The 10534-nt window shown below is 33.1% G+C and overlaps 1 protein-coding gene across 1 annotated transcript; it reads left to right on the forward strand.

The window, feature by feature from the left end:
* Positions 1-4203: 4203 nt before the first annotated feature.
* Positions 4204-8605, forward strand: LOC129891223 (uncharacterized). Its single transcript, XM_055966544.1, has 6 exons — positions 4204-4468; positions 4555-4934; positions 5037-5393; positions 6149-6532; positions 7138-7355; positions 8050-8605. Exons 1-6 carry the CDS (start codon positions 4326-4328, stop codon positions 8296-8298), a joined length of 1731 nt encoding a protein of 576 aa, XP_055822519.1. The 5' UTR covers positions 4204-4325; the 3' UTR covers positions 8299-8605.
* Positions 8606-10534: the final 1929 nt, after the last annotated feature.

Below are 10534 nucleotides of genomic sequence, written 5' to 3' on the forward strand. Positions count from 1 at the left end.
CTTAAATTTGAAACTATTGTAGCACTCAAAACCTTCTTCATGATGATTAAGACACAATTTGGTCTCACCATTAAAATAGTGAGATCAGATAATGTGATAGAGTTTTTTAATTCTCAATGCAAATAGTTATTTCTATCCTTAGACATAATACATCATAGTAGTTTTCCTCATACAGCATAGCAGAATGGTATAGTGAAAAGGAAACATAGACAAATCCTAAATATAGCTAGAGCCATCAGATTTCAAGCTTCCATGCCTATAGATATTGGGGTATTTGTATCAATGCTTCAGTTTACTTGATGAATAAATTACCTTCCTCATCAATTAATGGGAAGAGTCCCTATGAAATGTTATTCTCCAAACCCCCAAATCTAAGTCACTTGAGAGTTATTGGATGTCATTGTTATGCTTCGGTGCTTCCTAGAAGTGACAAGGTTTTTGAAAAAGCCAAACCTGCTATTTTGATGGGTTATTCCACCACACAAAAAGGCTATCTGTTGATGGATATGCAGACCAAAAGGTTCTTCATTAATAGAGATGTTAGATTCCAAGAGCATATTTTTGCATTTGCATCTTCATAGACAAATCAAGAGACACAAGCTATCTTGAATACTGATTGTTATGATGAATCTGAGCCCCTACACATATCATTTCCTGTAATTTCACCTCAGGACAGTGTAGTTGGTGAGACTCCACCAGAATCATTATCAGAAATGACTCCTAATATTGTTGTGCATCCAAGTAGTGATGAGGTTTAAGCAGATCATTCTAGTGTTGGCAGACCACAAGACTTTTCTGATTCATTAGTTCATTCTGCACCACCACCTGAGGCCTCATCTAAAAAAACTTCTAGAATTATTAGTCCACTTATATGGATGAAAGACTACACATTTCCTAAAGGAGTCAAGGTAGCAGATATCTATTAACCAATTATCTTTCATACAATCACATTACTTCACATTACCACAATTATTTGGCAAAGTTTTCCGCATTAGTGGAACCACAGACCTTTAAACAAGCTGCTAAAGATGATAAATGGATCCAAGCTATGAAGTTGGAAATTAAGGCACATGAAGACAATATGACCTAAATGGTGGTTAATTTTCCATAAGGGAAACACACCATTAGTTTAAAATGGATCTATAAGATTAAATATCAAACAAATAGTGAGATAAAAAGATTCAAAGCTCGACAGATTGACAAAGGTTACATTCAACAAGAGAGGTTAGACTATCATGACACTTTTTCACCTGTCACAAAAATGGTCACAATCAGATGTGTCATTGACTTAGCTGCATCAAGAGAATAGGGTTTATACCAAATGGATGTGTATAATGCTTTTCTCCAAGGAGATTTAGGTGAAGAGGTCTACATGACTATGCTAGAAGGATTCAGTAATCAGGGCTCCAACAAAGTGTGTAGGTTGATTAAGTCCTTGTATGACCTTAAGCAAACCTCTAGATAATGGAATACTAAGCTTACCACTACACTATTAGCAACAGGCTTCACTCAAAGTTCTCATGATTACTCCTTGTTTACTTTGAAGAAGCCAGAGGGGATGGTCCTCATTTTGATCTATGTTGATAATTTACTCATTACTGGGATAATGAGACACTGATTAAAGAGGCAAAAGAGGTGTTACACCAGTAGTTTAAACTCAAAGACTTGGGAAAAATTAGATATTTTCTAGAAATTGAAGTTTTGAGATCCAAAGCTAGAATTATCCTAAACCAAAGAAAGTATATATTGGAGCTTATTTCTGATACAGGCCTAAGTGGAGCAAAATCTGCAGCCACTCCATTGGAGACAAATCAGAGACTGACCTCAATAGAAGTTGATCAAGCTAATAGTGTTCATGAAGATGGCATCTTAACAGACATCTCATCTTATCAAAGAATAGTAGGCAAGTTAATATATGCTACTATCACCAAACCTGACATTAGTTATGCAGTTCATACACTTAGTCAATTTATGCAACACCCCAAGAAGTCTCATTGGGAGGCAGCTACCAGAGTAGTAAGGTACTTGAAAGGGACAGTTAGCCAGGGTGTTTGGTTAAAAGCTCATCCTACTACTACATTGATGTGTTGGTATGACTCAGATTGGACTGCATATCCCAACACAGAAGATCTATTACAGGGTATGTAGTAAAGTTTGGAGAGTCTTTAGTTTCATGAAAGTCAAAGAAGCAACATATTGTATCTAGAAGTTCAGTTGAGGCTGAGTATAGAAGCATGGCTTCAGCTGTAGAAAAAGTAACTTGGTTACTTGGGCTGTTCAATGAGCTCAATGTGCCTGTACAGATGCCCATCACAGTGTTGAGTGATAGCAAGTCTGCAATTCAATTGGCAGCAAATCATGTGTTTTATGAAAGGACAAAACACATAGAAATTGATTGCCATTTTATAAGGAACATGATCAAAGATGGTTTGATCCAGACTGTTTATGTTCCTCCACAACAACAAGTGGCTGATTTGTTGACTAAGGGACTAATTCATGCTCAACATTCTCATTTACTAAACAAGTTTGGTGTGCTTAATATTTTGCACTCTTCAGCTTGAGGGGGTGTATTGCAATGTGCATATAAATCATTTCTCATTTTCTGTTAGTTAGTTATCAATGTGTCAGATAGTTAGTTAGCTGTGTCAAATAGCTAGTTAGATGTGCATTTCAAAGTGTGTGAGTTTTGCGTGTGCATTCAGTTAGTTAGCTTAATAGTTAGTTAAACAACTATCAATAATGAGTTGTCAATTAGAATTAGTTAGAAGGAGCTGAAGTGTATGTGTATATACAAATCAACAAGCTGTACATTCTGAGATTGAGATCAATAAATATTTCTCTTCTCCTTTCTAAGTTTTCCTTTCTCTCTGAGTTTCAGTTTTCTTGCTCTGAGTTCATTAATGGATGATTGAGATCATTCACTTAGTTTTCACAAATTGCGTAAAATAATTGAAATGGCAAAAATTCATGAAATGGCCAAAAAGAAATAAAAATATTAGTCTATAATAACAATGATAAAAAAAATATGCTAATTTAAATTTTGTTATGTCACGGATAGTAGCATATTCATTTGGTGAGAGATGTGGTAATTTGACTGATTTATGTATATTTAATTCTCTACTTCCCTCAGTACGGATTTATAACATTGTTGTATATTGATCATTCTTTAATTCTACTTTTTGAAATTTAAATGCAATTGTAGCTCTTGAAATTTATTTGCTATGCAGTGTTTCTTTATGTTCTCGGTTGATGATTTTATATTATCTGTCATTGTCAAGTTATACTTGTAACTAAAAAGTAAAATCTATAACGTATTTACAGAAAAGGCTAAACGAATCAAAAAATTCATAAAATAAAAGAAGAGAATTATATATAGTAAATCAAAGGAATAAAAAATACCCATTATTTTCATCTCTCAATTTTTTATTCACAAAAAATAGTTTATCTTTATGTGATATATATTAATATATATTTATTTAATTATGATATTTTAAAAATTGGTAAGAAATTCGTTTTTTTGTGCATTTTTATTTTGTGTTTTTATATTTGATTAAATAAAAATTATCTTATTTTGCAAGATTGAACTAAAGAAAAGTCGGATAAAGAGGTTGCAATATGCTTTGCAATATAATTTAGATTTTAGTTCATAATAGAGTCATTATTTTTAATACTAGATTCAAATTTGATCTATAAATTTAAAATTTAATTAATTAGCACAATATAAATTCAGCACACTGCATGTGCTATTAATCTTCTATATTAGGAGGAAAAGTTATTAGATTAATGTTTGGTGTATTTAAAACATATCCTCAATGCATATAAATTAACATAAACTTTTATAAGCATCAAGTCTTTAAATAAAAGCAAAACATTATATATGCTTATACTTGCATTTCCGCTACTCAATAATGATTTATATTAATTAGTTATTTTTAGATTTTAAATTAAAAAATTATTACAATTTAAAATATTCGCTCAACGTACGGATAATCTAGGCTTCTTCATTACTCCTACAGGAAAGGTGGAACAAATTTACTCTCTTTTGTTTGGACCCCTAACCTAGATTGGGGCGAAAACTCCAAAATCCAAAACGTTGTAAAGTTAATAGCGCGTATTTGACACCAAAAAGATGAGTCTTAAGCATAAGAGGATATATAAGTAAACTTCATAAGAAAAGTAAGAGACCAGCTTGTGACAAACAAATTTTTTTATAAAGCAATTAAAGTTGATACCTTTTTTCCTAGTGCTACTTTGCTTTGTACAAAAATCGATAGACTCGAAAACCTTTGATGCCTTTAACCTTATAGCAAAAAAAAAAAAAAGAGATGCAATGTTCAGAAGAAACTATTGCTAGATTGTTCTACAATGTCTCCAGCTCTTTTCAGATTTTCTTACTCTTCACCTATTTCACTTCCATTTTGCTTGCCAAATTCTTCTACTTCCTTGGTGGAAATCCATTTTTCTGGAGGTACTTCTAATTTTCCCCTTACTTCCCTTTTAATGTTTTAATTCTCAGTTTTTACTTATTGACTAAAAAATAATTGTTTTTTTAAGGAATCAAGACGCATATGAATTTGTTGAATTCTCTGATGACGAAGAAATGGAGGAGGAAAGTGAATATTATCATCATAATAATTCTGAGCCAGTGGAAGAAAATCATTTCATAGATGATGAATTTCTTGGTTTTGAGAAAGAGATAGAAGAAAGTTGTAGTACTAATGATGAAGAAGAATCTATTTATAGCTCAGTACTGGATTCAGAATCTATTTATAGTGATGATGATGAAGTGGAAGTTAAAGAAATAATAGATGATGATTCTGATTCTTCTTGTTTTTCTGATTCTGAAATCAACAAAGTTGGGCCCATCTCACCTCTTCCCAGGGACATGAATATAAATATGTTAACGAACATAATCGATAAGGACATAAATCATGGTACGTACTAACTTTAAAATCTTATTTTCTATATAAAATGACTTGGACAGTGTTAATAAAATGACGATAATATATCTTTGTTATGTTGATGTTACGTTACAGGAAATTGTTACAGGGAAATGATTAAGGAGAAGAAAGTGACACAGATTAATTTGTGTAGAAGAGAGGCAAATATGTTTGTTAATGCATCATCATCGAAGTTAGAGAGCAAGAAATTAGTGCAAGAACAAGAAAAGGATCAAGAGCATGAAATATTTGGGGATTCTTGTACTAATGGCTCTACTTCAAAGAGCTCTACTGAGTGGAGAAGCTCAATTAAAGACTCAACAGCTGAAGATCCATTTTCTTCTTCATCAAGGAGAAGTTGCCCCAAATGGGAGTCTTACACAATCTTCCAAAAATATGATGAAGAAATGTTGTTTTTTGATAGAATTAGTGCACAAAAACTACATGAAACGGGTAAATCTACATCTTTTTATCATTTTTTCGGGTTAATTTTACGTATATGTTAAAATAATAAAACAAATTTCATCGCATTAAAAAAACTGAATTTGTACATGTTAGTTGTTCAGAAAATACAAATAACGGAAGAAGTGAAATTTCTATTGTTGGATTAGGAATTTTTGTTATATATTTATGTAATGTGTTATCAAATGGTTTTTTTTCAATTGTTTTTTTAAAATTAAATTACGGATAGGTAAAAATTTTCTTTTTCAATTTCTGAAGGTGGATTTACAGAGAGACAGCCACTAACGTGGCGAGTGATGAGTCATACTTCTGCACTGATTTTAATCTTTTAGTTACTTTTATATGATAAAAAATAATATTATTTTAACTTCACTGTTTTTAAGGGGAATTTTAACTTAGTCTCCCTTTGTTCTATTTATGTGATTACATATGTTCCATTAATCTTTTAGTTACATATTTTTTTTGATCTTTACTAAAAAAGAAAGACATCTTTTTAAAACTAATTTTAAATTTCTTAATTTACTATTAGTTATTAATGAGATAATTTATAATCATAAATAGTCATAACATGTTTTAAATTCATTTCTTTTCAACTCTATGTTTCAGTTAAAGGGTAAAAGTAATAATAGGTAAAATTCAGCTACCATAAGTGAGTTTAACCTTCATTTTAGATCTTTTTTCCAACCACAAAAATGTATCTGTTTTGCTTTCATTTTTGACTAGTGAAGAAACCAATTCATTTTCAGATTCGTTAAGATCAATTCAAGCATGCCCGAGATCAATATCAGATAGGATTGTTCATAAATTGTTCATAAATAAGAAGTCATCGCAGCATCATAACCCTTATCATGAACTGGAGGCTGCTTATGTAGCACAGGTATGCTTAGCATGGGAAGCTCTGAGTTGGAATTACAAATACTTCCAACGCCTACGAGCTTCCAGTAATAATAATAAGGAATCGAAGGACGACCCAGGTTGTCCTGCTTATGTAGCACAACATTTCCAGCAGTTTCAAGTTCTTTTACAAAGGTACGTTGAGAATGAGCCGTTTGAATATGGAAGGAGACCAGAAATTTATGCAAGAATGAGAAGCTTAGCTCCTAAGTTACTTCAAGTCCCAGAATATCGAGGTACCAACTCAACCTTTTAATAAGTATGAAAAGGTCCATGTTGAATATTAATATATGGTCAACAAAACTACATTTTCATTTTGACTTATATCCATTATTGGTGTAATGAAATTTTTAAACATCGATTGGGAGTGCTATTTAACCTTCAATAAAAAATTATTAGTAACTTATTTTTCATGTCCATACATTGGCTGTTGCCTGTAATTTAAATGACTTGGCAGTATAGAAAACTTTTGTATTGTTATTTTAGTAGTATATATATAGAATTTGAACTACTTTACAATTACTTTTTTTTTTGTTGAATAATTCAGACGTTCGCTTTTTAGTAGCCTTCTGTGTTGTAGTAGAGAAATAGGAAAAGAATGAGTGTGACATTGGGTATTTGATGACCACAACCATGGAACTTGAACCAAATTTGCCTTTTATTCAAGATGGATGACTTGTGCCAAAATATTAAAATTAGAATTGAGAAATGTGAACTAATTATGCTATAATTATTTTTCTTTCTAACTTAAGTTAGACATTAGAGAAAAATCAATTGCTTATTTCGATATTCTTTCTATCCAAAATAATATAATCATATATCGTATAAATATTTTGATTAGACTCGGAGGAGGATAAAGGGATGCAGGAAGATTATTGCTCAAGAATATCTTCAGATTCATTTCATCAGATAATGAAAGAGGCAGTCAGAACCTTTATGAATTTCCTAAAGGCAGACAAGGAGAATCGTTGCCAAATATTAATGGCAGCTTTCCTTGGGAGAAAAAGAAGAGGTTCACCTTATGCTACTCTCCTCTTGCTAAAGAAACAAAACAAAAAGGCAAGTATCTAACTAATTAATATCTCTTCTTCTCATTAAAAATAATGTAATTCTGTATTAAAATTCATAACTCTATTATATACTATTGAGATTTAGTATTATAAAATGTGTCATTATTATAATATACGTACACTTGGTGGAGTAAAAGGATTGTATTGTATTATAATATAGTTTTTTACCAATCAATATGTGCACTTGATTGAGTTTCACATGACTTGATAGTGTGAGTTTTGTGCAATGCTACTAGCATATAGAAGTTAAACCATAATATTAATTCTTTATAACGTTTAAGTATATTTATAGGCACTAATAATGTAAAGAATTATCTACGTAATCATATGATGTGATAGCCATTACAATAAAGAAAACGTTCAACAGTAATAAATATGCATATTAATAAAGTATTAAAAATCTTTATTTGTATTAGTTAATTGTTATTAGATTCAATATCGTTATAAGTTTTAGTGCCATTTAAAAAGAGTGCTAAAATATAATTGTCACTCGTAATTGCTGCTAAATATAGGAACAATTAAGATATTATCCTTAGTTCATTATCACTAAAGATCATTTTTGATGTAGTGAGTATTTCACCATGTTACTAATTATTACATTATAAGTAATTACATCTTATATCATAGAAATAACGATTTATATTGACCGCTCACATAACATAATTTTTTTATATTTTGCGCAGAAAAAATCAAAGGTGAAAGATCTACGACGATCAGGAAAATGCTTGAGGAATAAAAGAAGGTTAAGTGTAGATGAAGAGATGGATATATTGATGTCTCTAATAGACTTGAAATTAGTATCGAGGGTATTGAGAATGAGCCAAGTCAATGATGAACAATTGCATTGGTGCGAAGACAAGATGAGCAAAGTAAAAATATCTGATGGCAAATTACAAAGAGATTCTTCACCACTTTTCTTTCCAGCACAGTAGTCTATGAGGACCCCACCTAGCATTAATTAAGTAAAGTGGTTCATTTTACTTTGATGACTAGATCATGAATGTGTCATGCAGATGAATGAATATCCTCAATATACTGCCAGAAAAGGACAAGGGTGGCCCAGAAATAAAAGTTACTTGCTATATATATGGGAGGAAAACAATGAAAAAGTGAGTTAATGGGAATAATTAAGCAAAAAAGAGAAAAGAAGCAAAGGGCAAAGGAACGTGGATGAGGATAAGTAGCTGTACTTCTTTTTAGAGCTTTTTTATTAAGGAGGGTTTATCCAAAAGGAAAAGCTATATCTCTTGATTTGGTCCCACTCTTGCTTTTATGGACAAATATGAAAATGAACAATAGATGCATCCAGACTTCAGAGAGAGCAAATATGTCGCTTGATGTTTGTATTCTCTAGCTTAAAGCATCAAATTAGAATAAATGTATATTTTCATATTCTTATAATGATATACGTAGCTGATATTGGAGTCACTGGGAACAGACTTCAATGGAGTGTTGCGCTTCCTAACACAATGAACTCCACAATGATGCTTTTTTGGAGCTTAGAGAAGAGAGGGTTTAGAATGAAAAGAGAGAAGAGAAAAAGGGGTTTAAGTAGAGGATAAAGTGTAAAATTCTATCGTAGAGAGCTTTAATGGAGTGTTGCGCTTCCCAACACAATGAACTTCACAATGATGCTTTTTTGGAGTTTAGAGAAAAGAGGGTTTAGAATGAGAAGAGAGAAGAGAAAATGGGGTTTAAGTAGAGGGTAAAGTGTAAAATTCTAGAAGTTGGAAAGTCAGAAAAAGAGGTATTGAAGGATGTTTGTAACACCCCTCAAAAATTTTTCCTAAGATTCGGACCCTTCTTGTATACGGGTAGGGTCGAACCCGAGTATTGAGGGGCATATGCATGAGCTAGGATGAGTCTCCGAGAAATTTAAGGATGTTGGAGGCGATGTGGGGCCACAAGGGGGCCCTAAGACAAAATTAAATCTAGGAGATTCGTCGTGGCTAAGTCTTGGGATGAGTTCGTATAAGGGGGTCGACTTCTAACAACCCTATCTTTTGAAAGACGACAATCTGGGTGGTCCACGACCTATCAAATTAAAGGTCGTCGAGTCTTTTTTCCAACGCCACCAAGAATGTACATTTTGGAGTTTGGAGTCAAAAGATATGACGATCCTAAGATGAACTAGCACAGCAGAGATTTTCAGGCCTGGGTTGCAATTACTGGAAAACTGGGCTTGGCGCCGCAGTGGCGCGATGCGTCACTATCGCGCCAGAAACATGCCTTAGTAGTTTGGTCTTTGGCGCGGTGCGCCACTAAAAGGTGTGCAGGGTTTTTCAAGCCAATTTCCAGAACCCAGGAAATATTGGCTTTGGCGCTATAAGGGCACGACGTGCCACTATCACGCCAAGAATGTGTCTCAGTAGTTTGGTCCTTGGCGCAGCGCGCCACTATGAGATGTGCAGGTTTTAGGCGTAATCAGCCTGGCGCTGTAATGGCGCGACGCGCCACTATCGCGCCAGGAGCATTTTTGCCTATTTTTCAGAACTTTTGAGAAGGGGTAATTTGGGAATTCCCCCAAATTATATATGTATCAGCCTTAGCACATTTTGGGATCATTTTTCAATCCCTCACTCTCTCTCTAAAAAGCTCTAGGAGTTCCTCTCTCTCTCTCTTCTTCTTCTTCTCCATTTCCAACAAGAGATTGTTCCAAGAGCTTCAAGACTTCAAACTTTCCAATGAAGACCCAACAACAAGGTTTCTTCAAGAGTCTATTCTAAGGTATGTAAGGCTATCCAAAATATGGATTGAGTCCACCCATGTGCCCTACTCTTGCTTTGAGGTTAGATGTCCATGAAAATGGAGTTTCTTGGTATGGTTTACGTTTGAATGAGTTTTGTGCCCTATTTAATAAATGCTATATGTGTTGATGTTGTTGAGCTAAGAAGTTCCTAAAACCTTCATGTTAGTATGAGTTGATAGAGATGACTTGTTGTTATGTTTTGTGGATCTCTTTAACCATGTGATTATGTTGCATAGGTCAATTCCTTAATGTGTTATTCTACTTGAATTGTTGAGCTAAAACCATAGAGTTGTGATGAGTCTTGAGGAGATGTCATAAATGCTTATCTAAATGAGGCTTAATTGAGTTGAAATGAGAATAAAGTTGATGAGTTGGCAATGACCCACATGAAACTAGACGTGAGGGCTTGTTTGAGATGA

This window comes from Solanum dulcamara, chromosome 1, assembly GCF_947179165.1.
Source record: "Solanum dulcamara chromosome 1, daSolDulc1.2, whole genome shotgun sequence".
Classification (NCBI taxonomy): domain Eukaryota; kingdom Viridiplantae; phylum Streptophyta; class Magnoliopsida; order Solanales; family Solanaceae; genus Solanum; species Solanum dulcamara.